The sequence below is a fragment of the Myotis nattereri genome (assembly GCF_964212035.1).
Source record: "Myotis nattereri genome assembly, chromosome: 19".
NCBI lineage: Eukaryota > Metazoa > Chordata > Mammalia > Chiroptera > Vespertilionidae > Myotis > Myotis nattereri.
Genome location: NC_138095.1, coordinates 3,715,582 through 3,732,319, shown reverse-complemented (window position 1 = coordinate 3,732,319; position 16,738 = coordinate 3,715,582). Strand labels below are relative to the sequence as shown.

At 53.8% G+C, this 16,738-nt stretch overlaps 1 protein-coding gene across 1 annotated transcript in view; it reads left to right on the top strand.

Moving 5' to 3' along the window:
- SCN3B (sodium voltage-gated channel beta subunit 3) overlaps positions 1-14,021 on the top strand; it is a 29,467-nt gene extending 15,446 nt beyond the window's left edge. The window contains exons 4-5 of the mRNA XM_081113627.1: positions 2,110-2,248; positions 9,600-14,021. Coding sequence (XP_080969753.1) covers positions 2,110-2,248; positions 9,600-9,663 — 203 coding nt within the window. The 3' untranslated portion in view covers positions 9,664-14,021. The remainder of the gene's footprint in view (positions 1-2,109; positions 2,249-9,599) is intronic.
- Positions 14,022-16,738: the final 2,717 nt, after the last annotated feature.

Below are 16,738 nucleotides of genomic sequence, written 5' to 3'. Positions count from 1 at the left end.
CGTCAGGCGTCAGGCGGCTCCACTTCCAGGGCGTCTTTTCTTTCACGACCACCCCACTTCCGGGCCCGACTTCTCTCTTTTCCTCTGTGACCCCTCGGCCGGCCGGCGCCTCCCTCCCCCTGGGACATGCACACGCTCGGATTGCTCAGAGCCCCTCGCTCTGCCGCGGGCACCCCCACTTCTCGCCCCTGGGCCCCAGAGACGCTTCCCTGTTTGTTCACTCTGGATGCCCTGGTGTAGGCCGACAGATCGAGGCCTGTCGCTGGGGAGGGGACACAGGACAGCTGTGCTGCCCCTTCTGGGCAGCGGCATTTAAAGGGGCCACGCGCTTTCAGCTGCGCACATGGCACAGCAAGCCCCCGAGAAGACACCGGGCAGCCCCAGGCCTCGGCTGCACCCGGGCAGGACCCGGGGTGACCTGGAGCTGGGCCGGCTCCTCGGAGCTCAGGTCACGATGGGCCCTGCTGGGCGGGTGACGAGCGGGGCCTGGAGGGTGTCGGGCGGTGAAGAACCGAGGACACGAGTCTAATGAGCTGGCGGGCGCTGGCGGGCGAGGAGAGAAACGCTGCGACCTTCCTTCCACCAGGAAGGAGTGCGTATCGGGACATTGGCCATGTAGTGGGCTTTAATTCTCATTGTTATTGGTCACGAAACAAAGAGGACCAACATTTACATTCATTCATTCAGCAAATACTTACATTGTATTTGGATATTCTAGGATCAGATAACCAGCTGCTGGTTCAGAAATAACTAGGACCTGTCCGCAGTGAGCACAGTCAGCGGAGGAGAGAGACAAATGCATGGCTACAGTGAGGTGCTGCCGGGACGGCCGACAGTCCCAGGAGGGAGGCGAATGAATGACTGCGGAGAAGCCGAGGCAGTTTCACGAGGGAGGGGCTCCGTGGCGTCCGGAAGGACCAGGGACTGGACAGCAGGAGGGATTTGGGATGGAGGTAGCAGTGGGAGACACAATCTAGGAAGAATGAAGAGGAAGAAGAAATGTCCACAGGCCCCAAAAGCCCATGTGTGTTTGAGAAGAGCTTTTGCGAGGAGAAGGCTGGGCTGTGCATGGCCCTGCCAGCGACATTAATAGAAACTGGGCTCCATTCTGAGGGCGGCGTGTGTGTGTGTGTGTGTGTGTGTGTGTGTGTGTGTGTGTGTTGGGGGGGGGGGGCGGAGAGGGTTTAAACAGAAATGTCAGGCTCAGGTCTGTGCCTCAGAAGCAGAGCTTCGAGGACGTGTGGTTAATACAAGGAACCTCCAATGCTCATTTCTGTGTGGGTTGACGAGCGGGGCGGTCCCATAGAGGTCACCCCGTCCCCGGCGGGCTCACTGCACTGGCCTCCGTGTCTTCGGGTGCTCTCTCCCTAGCGCTACCACCCTCCCCTCCAAGCTCACGGACATGAGGCTGAACTCAGACACAGGACTTACATCGGCAGACATTTAAATGTCACAGATATTCTTAAATACATTAGGTTAAAGTAATCACGCAAGTCATTGCCATCACTTGCAAACAGTCTCAAAAACGGGAGATGACTGTTCACACACCAGCCAGTAGCAAAGCCAGGCCCTCACTGTGTGTATGCCGCTGGATCCCAGGACTCCTCCCCTCTCTCCTCCTCTACCTCCCCCCCCTCCCATCCTCTCTCCCCCGTCCCTCCAGAAATCTGATGAAAGCTAGTCAGGAAGCAGACAGGACAGTCCTTTGACAACTTGTTGAGTTCCTTGAGACCCAGTGCTTATAAGCCACACTCAGAACCAGGCTTCCGATACCCCTGCCCCCGATGGCAGGTCTGATACCCCCGCCCCCAATGGCAGGTCTGATACCCCCGCCCCCGATGGCAGGTCTGATACCCCGGCCCCCGATGGCAGGTCTGATACCCCGGCCCCCGATGGCAGGTCTGATACCCCCGCCCCCGATGGCAGGTCTGATACCCCCGCCCCCGATGGCAGGTCTGATACCCCCGCCCCCGATGGCAGGTCTGATACCCCGGCCCCCGATGGCAGGTCTGATACCCCGGCCCCCGATGGCAGGTCTGATACCCCGGCCCCCGATGGCAGGGCTGGGTTTGCTGACGGCGCACTCTGAGCCTTACTCTCCTCTTGCAGCCGGAGAGGACTTCACCTCCGTCGTCTCGGAAATCATGATGTACATCCTCCTGGTCTTCCTCACCTTGTGGCTGCTCATTGAGATGATCTACTGCTACCGGAAGGTCTCCAAGGCTGAAGAGGCCGCCCAGGAGAGCGCGTAAGCCCCGAGATGCCAGATAACGCTGGCGGCCCCCGAGGAGTGCTCGCTCTCACAGTGAAATGCTGAGCAGCGACCTAGTCGCCCGCTCTCTCACCGCGGCCGCTGAGGTGGCAGCAGCAGTGCGCTCATTGCACAGATGAGCACACTGAGGCGGGGGGTTCGCCCCGGGAAAGCAGGGCTGGGATTCAGGCCGGCTACCTCAGCCTGTGCTCTTCACCACTATGTGAAGCTCACCGGCGGCCCCACAGGCCCAGGAATAGCATCACTGTGACCATGGCACAGATGCGGGGACAGGCGCACAGAAGGTAAGCGGCTTGCGGGACCACGCGGACAGCGGACAGCGGAGGAGGGCCTGGGCTTGGAGGGAGCCTCTCCGTTCCTATTGGCCAGGCTCCTCCGTCACAGCCGTTTGCTGTCACTGGGTGCTCACCAGGCGCTGGGCACGGCGTTCGCTCCAAGCACCTTGCTCCTCCCCTGCAGCCGGGGCGGGATTAGGACCTGAGCGGGGCCCTCTTCTCCAAGGCGGCCTAGCCCGGGGCCATGCTTGCCGCGGCCCAGCCACCGAGGAGTGAGCACGAGTGAGAAGTGCTGGGGCCGAAGGGCGAAGAGACCGTCTGGCCTGTTATCGGGGGCTGGCAACACTGCTGAGGCAGTCACCTCACACCCAGGCTGCTGCCACCTGGAAATGTGCAGTAACATAAAGCTTGATTTGCATGATAGCTATCATCTTAATGGAGAAAAAGATGACAGCTGACCAGACGTGGGATAGACAGAATGGCCGTGCTGGGGAGGCCGACGGGCCTGGTGACTTAGGGGCGTGGATCAGTGCTTGCACAGGCAGTGCCTACCCCTGGACTGGAGCTCCCTGTGTGGGCAGGAGTGCCCACCGTGAGGCCCCGGACCTGGGACCCGCAGGGAGCCAGAGCTACACAAACGGCAGGTCCGACAACCATCCGGCCACAGCCCAGGGAAAAGCCCAGGAAATGCACCCATCCTGGCTGACTCCAAGGAGAAGACAGAAAAGGTTCTTGAGAATGAGTAGCCACAAGCCTGCGCTCACAATGGATGGGACTTACATTCATACCACCCACATGGTCCCGGAAGCGCCAAGCTGAGAAAGTCCATAATGAACAGCAACGAAAAGCACCCCAGCCGGCGACAACCAGGCCGAAGCACGTGGAGACCTTTCCGAAGGGAGCACCTCTGGCATCAGGATTCCCCGGATAAGGCAACGCTCATCAAGGAACTTCAGACACAGGAAGGACCCAGGAGAATATAGGAAATAGCTTTGTTTAAAAGAGTTGAAGCAATGAAAGGAGGAACCCAAAGCATAAGAATAGAGTAAGTTGCTAAGGACAAAGAACAGGCAGATTTGAAGAGGAATTTGAGAAGTTGGAAATGAAAAACACGGTCAGAGGTGCCAGGCGGCGTGTGGAGGAGGCAGCATAGGAGGACACTGAGCTCGCCCTCCCACGAGCAAACCAAGATACACACACTTACAGAGAGACACCCAGGGGCTGAACGCACGGCTTCTGAACAGCAACCGAGAGCAAGAGGCCAGGAGAGGAGGCTGGGAGACCGCGGGAGGCAAAGGAGCCGCGGGAGGCAGAGGAGCCGCGTGAGCGCCACTGTTTACACTGCCCTCCGCTTCCTTCGGGTGGCAGTGCATGGGTGCTGTGGTCAGCCTGCTAGGTCACCTGCCTCTGGGCGGAGGGAGCAGCAGGAACTACCAGGCTTCCCCACAGCACCTGCCTCTGCAGGGAGCCGCCCCAGCTCAGCTCCGGGCAGCTGCAGCCCTGCCTGGCCCCAGCTGGCTTCCCAAACCCCGGGCACAGCAAGGCTAGAGAGAGGTGGCTTCTACACAGAACCACCTTCTGTACAGCAAACACGAGAGAGGCTGCACAGAGCAGGCTGGGGACTGTGGGGATTCAGGTCAGAGGTGCCTGTGAGTACCATGGCTTACACCCCTCCACCTCTACCTAGTGGGCGAGGGCCCGACTGCAAGGTCGCTGCAGTGCATCCTGGGACATATCACTGGAGCCCATTTAGGCCCTGAACAGAGGGAGCAAGTAGGACCAACAAGGCCTTACTACACGCACTGGCCTCCGCACCAAGAGCCACTCCGGCTCGGCAGACCAGTGCTCACTTTTCAAGACGGGGAGAGAGAGCGATGTTGTCTAATTCATATAAACAAACATAGAAAGTCAAACAAAATGAAAAGACAGAAGAATACTGCATCTCTCAAATGAAGGAACAAGAAACAGTCCCAGAAAGAAGCCCTAAGGAAGCAGAGATAAAGAATTCAAAGAAACCTGACCGTGGACTAGAAGAGCTGAGGGGGAACTTAACCGGGAGTTAGAAAGTATAATGAAGATCCAAGCAGAGCAGGATGGGAGAAGATGCTCACCAATGACACAGCCAATAATGAATTAATGTCTAAAATACAGAGAACTAACACCAAAAAAAGAAACAATTCAATTAAAAAATGAACAGAGGACATGGATAGACACTTCTCCAAAGAGGTCATTCATATGAAAAGACATTCAATGCCACTAATCACCAGAGAGATGCACGTTAAAATCACAGTGACACATCACCTCACACCTGTCAGAGTAGCTATCAATAATTCAACAAATAACAAGTGCTGGTGGGGATGTGGAGAAGGGGACCCTGGGTACTGCTGGGCTGGTAGAGTATTGCAGCCACAACAGAGATTCTCCAAAAAAGTTAAAAATTAGACGGAGAGCAGTGCTTCGGGAAGACTTATTTTTGAGCGATGAGAACCCAGCTGTGATCTTGTGTGTCATGCTCCTGTCATACACTCCGTGCCAACGTGGGTGAGCACTTTGCTTAGAGTGCTGCTTCTCTAAGTGAGGTTGGAACCCACTAGTGTGTGGGTTCTGTAACTAAGACCTTTACTTTCATGTGTAGGAAAAAGGCCCATTACTGTTATGGTATATGGTAATTTATTGGGGACATTTTTTCCATTGCCCACCACTGCTTTGTTTCATCAAAATAAAATAAGTTGTTTTTTAAAAAATTAAAACTCAGAGGTGCTGTACAATCCACAATTCCACGTCTGGGTATTTATCAAAAAACAAAACACTGGTTCTACAGGATATATGCCCCCTGTGTTCATTGCAGCATTACTAGTAATAGCCAAGATATGGAAGCAACCTAGATATCCATCAGTAGATGAATGGATAAAGAAGATGTGGTGTACATATGTACAATGAAATACTGTTCAGCAATTAAAGGAATTAAATCTTGCCATTTGTAACAACAAGGGTGGACCTAGAGAGTATTATATTAAGTGAAATAAATCAGACAATGAAGAAACAGAACAGAAAAGACCTATAGATACAGAGATACAGAGATATATAGGTTGCCAAAGGGAAGGGTGTGGGGAATGGGAATAAAAAGCCTATATAATAAAAGCATAGCATGCAAATTGTCCCCTCGACCGGGAGTTTGACCAGGGGGTGGGGCCAGCCGGGGGAAGAGAGGGAGGCCCCGGCTGGCAGCCAGCAGCCACTAGGGACTCTACCAGTGCATGAATTTCGTGCACTGGGCCTCTAGTGAATATATAAACGCCCTGGCTGGTTTGGCTCAGCGTTACAGCATCAGCCTGCAGACTGAAGGGCCGCAGGTTTGATTCCTATCAAGGGTGTGTACCTTGGTTGCAGGGTCCATTCCAGCCAAGGTAGGGGCTCATGTGGAGGCAACCAATCAATGTCTCTCTTTCTCTCCCCCTCCTCCCTCCCTTCTATTCTTTCTGGAAATCAATGGGAAAAATCCTCAGGTGAGGATTAAAACAAATAAATAAATAAATGTAAAATAAATAGTGACAACATCAAATGCTGGCACAAAAAGAAAAGGTGAGGAGAAGAGAGAGGAGGGGGGGGGGAGAGAGAGAGAGAAAGAGAGAGAGAGAGAGAGAGAGAGAGAGAGAGAGAGAGAGATTGAGATTGAAGTTAGGTAAAGATAAGTGACATCACCAGGGTCACTGTGAATTGTAGGGTCATCTCCTGGTCAGGTTCTTCTGGCTCCACCTGGTCCCTCCAGGGCATTAAAAGCCACAGCTTTTCCTGGGTAACATTAATTAATGGTGGTGACTCATTAGCATATGAAACCATCAGACCTGGCCTTTCCCTGCCCTCCCTCTCTAAATCAAACCCAGCCCTGGAGCCTCTTCTAACCTCTTTCCTACTTCACCTGCTCTCACTTATCAAGCTACCTGGAATCCCCAACCTTTAAAAAAAGAAGCATTCATTTTGTTTAAATCACCTCAGAGGCCTCCTTTAAAAAAATTCTTTACACTAAGTTCCCTGGAGATTGGGAGGGGGCATCTCATTGCTCCCCCAGTGATGGCACAGTGATGCTCAGTAAGAGTTTGTGTTGGGAGGATGGAGGGAAAGATGGGAGCCAGGAGCGAAATGAATTTTGTTTGTGAGTCTTCTCAGTAAAGCCCTGGACCTCATGGTGTGGCAAAAAGTACAAAAAGAAAAATGGGGGCGGGGCGGGGAGGATAACACAGTCAATACAATTTAAGACCCCATGGATTGGCACCTCATACTGGTAACCAGAAGATAAATATGACAATGTTACACAGAATGGAGAATGGAGATACAACAAGATGAAATATCACAAAGAAACGTGAAGAAAAAAACCGAGGTGATCCATTAAAACAGAAAATAAAGGAGAAGAAACAATGAAACCAGTTGGTTGACAAAACTACTGAAAGACTTGAGAAAAGACTTAAATGGAGAATTCAGATATAGTGGCTAAGGAAGGCAGGACTCTTCAGATTTAGGAAGCACAATACCTGGTAAATCCTGAGCAGGATAAATCCATGTAAATGTACACCTACACAGCAAGCACCTCTAAACTGATCAATGGCAGCTACTAAGATAACCTACAGCAAATGTCACCTGGGGCTCCCAACTTTAGAAGAAATTATCTATAATGTTAAAAGCGTGTCAAGGATACCACCTCTCCCTGCTTCTCTTCAATATTATATTGGAGATCCTAGTGGACTAAGCAAATGCAAAGAAAAAAGAGTAAGACTTGGAAAGAAACAAACTAAATTATAATTTTTCATACCCACTATGATAACCTGCAGAGAAAATCTAAGGAAATCTAGAGTGAACAAACTATTATAACTAATAAGAACATTCCACAGGTTTGTTAACATAAATAAAAATATAAAAATACAGAAATCACTATATTCCAGCCACTAAAATTTAGAAAAGCATTGAAATATTTTCAGTTATAATAGCAACAAATACTCTCCAGTACCCAGAAATAAATTTGATAAAAATGTGTAAGACGTTTAAGGACAAAGTTACAAAACTACGGAAAGACTTAAGACAGACTTAGCTGGAGAATAAAACCGCACTGTGACAAACATGGCAGCTCTCCCCAAAGTAATTGGCAGATTTAATTACATTCCAATCAAAATATTTATTGGATTGTTCAAGGAACTCGATAAAGCTCATCTTAAAAGTCACATGGAAGGACCCAAACCAGCTATACCAAAGGACGGCCAGAGAGTAAATATTTTAGGCTTTGCAGGCTACACAGGGTCTCTCCGAATAGTGTTTGCTTTGTTTCTTTGCTTGCAACCCTTTAAACAAGGAACAACCTTTCTTAGCCACTGGGCCATAGTTTGCTGACTTCAAAGAAAGAACGGTAAGTTTGGGGGGGTGGCTGGTAGGACTTTTGCTGCCAGAGATGAGGCTTGCTTAGAACACTGTCAGAGCAGAGCCTGGGATACTGACATGGCACCCACATGGACAAGCAGAACGAAGGGGAGCCCGCTGGGTCACTATGCATGTAAGCCAGCATGTGGCAGAGGCAGTGCAGTCACTGAGGAGGAATGGGCCGTCCAGTCAGGGGATGGGGACAATTCCTTGTCCATATAGAAGAAAACAAAATAGATTCTCCATCTCTCGCATTAACGAAAAATAAGTTGTGAGTGGATTCAAAGACAAGGTAAAATGCAAAACTTAAAAATTCTATTAAGGGCATTTAAAAAAATATCTTTATGTCCTCGCTGGTTTGGCTCAGTGGATAGAGTGTCAGTCTGTGGACTGAAGGGTCCTGGGTTTGATTCTGGTCAAGGGCACATGCCCAGGTTGTGGACTTGATCTTCAGTAGGGGGCGTGCAGGAGGCAGCCAATCAATGATTCTCTCTCTTCATTGATGTTTCTATCTTTCTCTCTCTCTTCCTCCCTCCCTCTCTGAAATCAATAAGAATATATAAAAAAAGAAGAAATATCTTTATTACCTTGGAATAAAGAGGATTTCTTCAAACACAAAGAAAAATGATAATTGTGATTAGATTATATACAGAGGTGGGCAAAAGTAGGTTAATAATAATAAACAATGCAATAATTAATAAATAATACAAGAATGAACTCTGTTTTTTGCACTCACAATTGTAAGCCTACTTTTGCCTACCCCTGTATGTCAACATTACTTTTTCTTATAAGAATCCAAAAGCAAAGTTTAGAGACAAACAGACTGGAAGAAGATAATTTCAAGATATGAAATCGATGAGAAAAAGACAAGTATCTCAGAAGAAAAATGAGCAAAGCAAATGAACAAATTACAGAAGTAGAAACCAAAAGAGCCTGTAAACTTATGAAAAGACTGGAGGCCTGGTGCACTAGGGGGGCGGTTCCTCAGCCTGGCCTGTGCCCTCTTGCAGTCCGGGAGCCCTCAGGGGATGTTCAACTGATGGCTTAGGCCCACTCCCCATGCCTAAGTCGCAGTCTGGCCTCCCTCTGTGGGCCAATCGGGGGATGGCACCGGCTGGTGAATGGCCGGCCCCGCCCCCCCACCCCCATTGCCTTTCCGCTGCTGTGGGCCACTGCCCCCTCCCAATCACTGCCCCCTCCCTCTGCCTGCTGGCACCCACCTTGGCTGGCCTGGCACCGCCTGCTTGCCGCCCTGCCAAATAGTCATTCTGCTGTTCGGTCAATTTGCATATTAGGCTTTTATTATATAGGATGCTCCACTTCGCTAGTGATCAAGGAGGTGAAAATTAAAGCAACTCTAAGATATAATTCCACACCCATCAGCTCGGCCAATATTTAATCTATCCACACTAAGTCCTGAGAGCAGTGTGGGTGAATGAGAAGGTTGCTGGGAGAGCAGCTAACAAGCAAACAAAAACTGCTGCTGTTCTGGTCCACTGGAAGGGCCTTCTCGCTCCCTGTTGGGAAACACAGCCAGGAGGACATGCAGAGCTGGGCTGCAGGCATCCTTGCTCCTTCCCTTTTCTTGCATTCTCACCTCTGGGTACAAAAGTACTGATTCTCTTCCCCCATGTGTCCTCCTGCAGGTCCGACTACCTGGCCATCCCATCGGAGAACAAGGAGAGCTCGGTGGTGCCCGTGGAGGAATAGAAGGGGTGCGGCTCGAGGTGACGTCCAGGAAGCAGGAGGGAAGGTGGATAAGGATGGCGACTGTACAGCGACTTTAAACTTGGGCCCTTGGATTACTTTGTACCCTACCCGAGTCCGCCCTCAGGATACTGCTCTAAGTTGATGCCCGACTCACAGAGCTCTGTGTGATGTCAAGCCCTTCAGAGGGAATTGCTTTGGCTGAGTGTTGGGGCGGCTGTAACTCCTTCCCCGTAGCGACGCAGGCAGAGTCGTTCTCCCACTCCCTCCTTGTAAGGATGTGCGTCTGGTCAGAGCCTGTGCCGCTGGACGGGGCCTCCTCAGCGAGATGTGCTGCCAGTGGCAGGTGACCTGAACACAGGGACTGGGCGCCCAGCTTCAGTGATGTCACCGCACCAGGAGGTGCCCCAGAGGCCACACCGCCCCCTCCCCTCTGGCCTCCTAACTCCATCCGACCTCTACGCACGTTCAGACTCTGCCCGAGCTGAGGAGCCCACCTCTCACACAGACGCCCCCACACCCCGCCTGGCGTTTGGGCAGCAGCAGCCGCGCCCACTGGACTGCTCCCGGGGCGCCAAGCGGCTGTGAACCGCCTGGAGGCAGCACAGCCCCTGCCCGCCACGGGACCTGGCTCGTGCCCACTGACTGCTCCACGTGAAGGGCTGTCTTCGTGGACGGGAGCCAGGTGACCAGCTGCGGAAAGCAAGAGTGTCACGGGGAGGAATTTCTTGAAGCCGGTGTTTCCGAGGCCTCGACCCCCTTGACCAGAGCGCCAGAGCCAAGCACGCTTTCCGGGTTCTCCGGCGACGGGAGTTGCTGCGTGAGGACGAAGATGTTCCCTGGGGCTCGGTTCTCCAGGACTAGAACCCAGGTCTCTAAGGCCCCGCTGGTCTCAGTCCTTCCAGAAGCCAAGCACCAGGGACTTGGGAGAGACTCAGCAATTTAAATGGCTTTTCAAAGTCACACAACATGGTCACGATCCCGTGGACACCATGCCCTCTGCCTCCCACCGCCACGTCATCCCGCCCTCCCGCCCCTCCCGCCCCCACAACCCCTCCGCCCCACGCCCAGCGAGCACACACCGGAGACAGCTGGAAAGCATTGTTTTCCTGTGGGCATCGGCACTGAAACCCCTCAGTCCTTCCCCTCCAAACGCCCGTGGACCAGCATTCCTCACACTGTGGGGGCAGCTGACACTCAGGCAGGGCTCAGCTCAGCCTGACTGCAGAGGACACCCTGGAGGGGTGTCACCTTAGGCACCACCCAGGTTCAGCTTCCCAAGATGGGCACTTTTGTCCTGGAGAAGACTTTGAAACTGTGGTTGGTTACGACCATGTCTCTCTCACAAGCTCGGACTGGGCGGGCTGCCTGGCGGGGTTAGCTCTGATCTGGCGGCTGGAAGTCAGGGAGAAGGCAGAGACAGGCGGGAACAGACGTGAGGCATTTCCTCCCTGGAAGGGCGTGTGGACCTGAGCATCGTGCAGCAGAATGGCGTGGGGTGACACCTAAGAAACATGGACCATCGGCCGATGAGAGAAGGGACGGGCGGGAGGGGGGCTCGCGGCTCCCAACAGTTCACCTGGGAATCTATAATGTCCAGGCTTCACCCTAGCTTTTGGGAGAGCAGATGAACACTGGCTACATTTTAGTCAAAATCTCATGTTTCGTTTCAGTGGAGGGACTGGTCCATGTGTGAAGTCCTTCAGCACCCGGTGAGGAGAGGGAAGGTGTTTGTGAAGTAGAAGATGAACGGGGCTGGGACTGGATGGATGAGTGGCTCTTGGATCCAGAGGAGTTTATGGGAAAGATCAGACTCCATTGCCTTTGGGCCTCACCGGACAAATGCCTTTTTTTCATTTCTTCCATCCCCGGGAAAGCGCTGAACCTAAGTCCTTGTTCACATCTTGAAGAAAATACTTCTAATAAATTCCAGGCGCTTCTCCCTGGCAGTTCCCCACATAATCCTCTGGAATATAGATTTTTCTTTCTTTCTAGTTAGGAGGACGGGCCTGGAGGACGAGGCCTTGGCAGCCACGCAGCTGGCTGTGCAGAAGCCAGCTCCTCCCTGCAGCTCGCTTCCTCTTGGTTCCCGCAGCCCCTGCATCCAACTTCTCACCAAGGAGCACGCATGGCTGCCACTTTCCTCTTATCAAACTCCAATGTTTCCTGAGTGGGTTTTAATGGAGCTGCATAACACCTATTGTGTCTTTTTCTTCTGTCCCCTTTGTAAGAAGTTCTCCCTGTTTTTGCTTTCTAACGTCTCACCTTTCATTAGAGCTATATGGTTTACAACCCATCTTCACTGCAATTACCTTTTCCTTCTCCACAACTAGCCCTGCGAGGTAAATATCGCTAACGCTCCTGTTGTAAGTGGAGAAACTGAGGCCGGAGCCGAGGCGTTGTCACACCCTCAGCGCACAGCTGGTAAGGGGGAGCTGGAACCCCGTTCTCTCCACTGCGCTCACAGCTGCCTCCTCCCCTCTCACCTGCTAACTTCCGCCTCATCTCGGCCTCTCCTGCTGTCCCCTCACCCTCAGCCCCACGACGGCTCCTCCTCCACTTAGCTTCCCGCAGATGCCGGACGTGTGCGTGAGGAGTCCACCTCACTTTGCTTTTACCTTCCTAGTCAGTGTGCGTGTCGCTGCGTCTCCTGAACTGCAGTTCCCCTCCTCCCTGGGAGGCCTGGGCGTGACTGTGAGCCTGCGGGTACTGTGATCACCAGCCTCCTCAGGTCCCGCCGCCCGTCTCTCCCACGTTCCCACAGGCCCAGGCGGAGTGGGCGTCGCTCTGGAGCGTGTGTGCACGCGGCTCCTGCTAAAGGGCTTGGAGATGTTGTCAAGGGCTAATACCACTTCAGGAGCCCAGCCTGGGCCTTGGTGCTGGCTGTCTCCCATGACTGCTCCTCAGCAACGCAGCTCACTCAAGGCTGGGTCTCATTTTCCCTTTCCTGCTGCTGAACAGCCGTGAACTTGACTGCACAACTCACTTGGCCCCTAAGCACTTTGACCCACTGACCTTGACCTTTACGGTTAGCTCTGTCCTGTGCATCGCGGTCCAGCTCCTGTGTGCAAGGACCTCCCAGTCAGTGCCTGTCCCTACACAGCCCTCATGTCCGGTCTGTTTAAAAGCATCGTTCTTTATCATCTTTCTATCCCTAAACATTTACACACCCAGATTTCTGATTCTCTGATTTTCTGGTTTCCTTAGATGCCAAACTAGAAATGTTAGTAGGAAAGGAATTTTTCTTTAAAAAATTTTTAAAATTGATTTCAGAGAGGAGGGGAGAGGGAGATAGAAACATCAGTGATGAGAGAGAATCATTGATCGGCTGCCTCCTGCATGCCCCACGCTGGGGATCGAACCTGCTACCCAGGCATGTGCCCTGAATGGGAATTGAACCGTGACCTCCTGGTTCATAGGTCAACGCTCAACCACTGAGCCACGCTGGCCGGGCAGAAAGGAATTTTCAAAGCAGGAATATGCTGGAAATATGTTTAGAGCAGTGAATGGCTACGAGACATAGCTCCTCCCCCAACCGACTAGACGGAAAGGAAAACCCAGCCATCTCGCGATCTGTGCGCCCACCTGAGTGAACCAGAGGGCAAGGCTACGTAACCGCTGCTTTGCAGAAACAGCAGCAAGAGCGAGACCCACTTCAGATACTTTATCTCGTTCCCCGTTCTCAAGTTCACACAGAAATGGAGAAGAGAGAACACCGAACAAAGCCTCCTTCCCACCGTTTGTAAATGAAGATCCCTAGTGCAGCGAGCTCACCTGGTCACTGCAGGCCTATGGCAACAGCATGCGGTGTGCTCACTGCTCCCACCATCCATTCGTCGCCTTGGCACCCACCGTGTCCAGCACCAATCTAGACCCTCACTGTGGCCCATGGTCTTAGGTCCGAAAAAATTCTCATCCAAGACTTTGCTAACCTCTGAACTCTACTGTGGTAGGTAACGCGTGCTCAGCTCCCCGCTTCCTTGAGTTTAGCAGGGCCCAGTGGATAAGCACCTTACGCAAGTCTGTCTTGTAGATGACAGTCAATCCCTGTCACAGGCCAGCGAAGCCTGCGCCAGCAATACTCTCGTCCTCCCGCGTGGCGAGCGCTGCACGTTGGGGGTGTGCACGATGGGGAGACTGCAGAACGGGTGCTCGGTCTATGAAACACCATCGAACACAGTCAGCAAACTCAGTCCTGCAACTGATGGAACTCTACACCCTGTCACCTTCACGTGGCTTTTTCTCGATTTCCCACAGCCAGTGTTGTCCTGACCACCCACGCTTTCCACAGCCGAGTGGCTGTTCTGTAGCGTTTCCCAGTGAACTCCCCTGTTCATGTCAATAAAGTGGCTTTCCACATGCCTGCCCTGGTTTTACTCTGCGAGTAAGTAGCCCAGATGTGTGTGTGATGTATCCATGGGATCTGCATCCCGCCCCAGCCCGCGCCCATTCCTCAACTCCCCACCAGGGGCCATATGCCCCGAGAACAGGAAAGGCAGTATCCAGAATTAACTCATGGCGCTGGGGGACCTGGCCTCTCCCTTCCCTTCCCTCCCCACCCAAATGCGAAGGAATCCAGCCACGTGTGTCCTCACCTGCCTGGCGTCAAGTAAGCTTCCTGCCAGGTGGCAGAGGGCTGAGTGCGAGGAGGACCCAGTGAGGGAGGGCCGCACTCCCCACGTGTACCTAGCAAGGCAACGGCGACCAGCCGCCGCCCAGAGCCCATCTTCCTGGGGTGCGGAGGCCCCAAAAGGGAAACGCTTAAGAAATTGTCGTCAGGATTCACAGTCCACCAGTCTCCTGCAACTCAAAGCACTGCTTCACAGGGAGATAAAAAATGTTCTTAGTACGGGACCAGCCACTATACTCACACACACACACATATATTATCTCTAAACACCTGAGGCTCGAGTGATGACGGGCCCAAGGTGACACAGCTGGCAAGCAGGGATATGCCATTTGTACTCAGGTCTGATTCCCAAACTTCCTACCTATTCCCCCTCGTCAGGCGCCTCCCTACCCTGGGAAGCAAGTGCCAGAAGCCGGGTGGATGGCTGTGCCTGTGTGTGTGTAAGTGTGATATGTGTGTGTGCGCCCGCACACAGATCTGGGCCTGACCACCTCTGGGAAGACCAAAACCATTTGGGACACAGCACGAGTGAAGCAAGCGATACGCACAGACGGCATTTAGTGTTGGTAGTTCAATACTTTTTAATCCATACAGCACTTCCATGGCTCTAGCTACTTTACAGTAAGTTCGGCTGGGCAGCCTTGTATATTTCCAGGTACGAGCTGTAAGTTTTCAGACCTTGCGCACAGCGCCAGGCAAAGTACAGTCACAGACCCAAGTACAGGCGGCCAGACGGCTCGGCTGCCAGCGCCCTGGCCTTCCCGGACCTGGCCCAGCACGGTGCTGGCTCCTCCCTCTTCCTCGCCCCACTCCACCCCGTGTCAGCATGGTCGGGGCCACAGCCTCCGCCCATCCCGCCCGCCGTGGGGTCTAGGTTGAGTGGGGTCCTGGAAGCTGGGGTGGGGCGGGGGGAAGCACCATGGGTTTGGGAAGATGACCAGGTCCATGCAGAGCAGTCTGGCCCTAGAGTGTGGGAAGAAAAATGCATGGAGCCACACACCACTGTTGGCAAAAACAGTTGCTTTTACTACGCAATCTCAGCACGTGGCCCCACGCCAGGGCCCACTCCCAACACTGCGCTGTCCTGCCTGGAGCAGTGGCCGCCAGCTGGCTTTTGCAGGGTCTCACCGTGCTCAGGGGCAAGGAGGGCCCAGGGCAGACAGCCATGTTCTCTAGGCCTCCACTTGTCGGCGATCAGCTGACACCAGCTCCTCTCGCCAGCAGCCACGCCTCCCTCCACCTCCCAGGCCTGCCGAGGCCTCAAGTCACACAGAAAGCAGCGCCCACGCCCCTGACTGTCCCACAGAACACCAACCGGGGAGCTGGCGGGCCCTCAGCCACAGCCGGGGCAGCAGTGAGGTAAGGAGGCTGGGCAGAGGTGGGAGGGGAGCTTGCTACATCTGTGCACATGCCTGCTCCCGCAGGAGAGCAGGGGCGGGAGAGATGGCCTCCCAGAGAAACGACCCAAGGCGCATCTTCTGGGAGAAAACAAGAGTAGAGGGTGGGACCCGCCTGCGGCAGGTTGGGAATGAGGTCAAGATGTCACGTGGTGGATGGCATGACGGTCCCACAGCCCAGGGGCGAGGGGTGGGGAGGAGCGCGCCGGGGAGAGAGGTGCTCAGGATCTGAACTGGCGCCAGGTAGGGGCAGAGTGTCGGGGAGCGGGGAGCGAGACCACAGCCCGCCACCTGGGGGACCAGAGGAGAGAGCTATTTCTTCAGGGGGTTGGGGGGAAGGATGGGCTTTTTGCTGCCCTGCAGAGCCACAGCAGAGCCTGGTACAGCACAGAAAGGGCCCTTCTGATACCACACGGCCCAGAGACTCTTCCCCTTGTCTTTCTGCAAGATTCCAGCCTAGAGGTGCTGGGGCGAATGCTCAGGCCTGGTCTAAGCTTGGGCCGGGCCGGCCCTGGAGAGGACCCGCTTCTGGCCGAGCGCTGCCCCAGGTCCCTCGGCCCCTCCTGTCTCCCAGGTGCCTAGTGTCAGTGCCCGGGCACCCATGGCTCTTCGCCAAAGCTTCACGCTTCATCCGCCTCAACAGGGTTTGGGATGAGGCGAGAGAGAGAAGTGCAAGAACCAGGAATGTCTTCTCTCCACTGCGTCCTCCAGCGAGGAGGAGGAAGGTGCCAACAAAGGAAGCAACACCACTGAGGTTAACACTGAGCTTGCGGGGAGCCTCTGCGCTCTGCCTCCCCCCCCCCCCGCCCCCAAGTCTCCCTAATCCTCCCAGCTCATCAGAAAGGAAGCTCAGCTACCCTGGGTTTCCCAGAGCCCAGACACTGCCCTGCTGCTCCCCTAAACACCAGGGGGCTCTAGCCCGAAGGGACCCTTCCAAGTCCAAGAACGCCCAGCCTCACCAGCCTCTGATGTCCCTCCCGACAGCGCCAAAGCAGAGCCCCCTCAGCGGCCATCTAGGCCAGCCCTGTCCCCGGGGACACAGAAGCTCAGA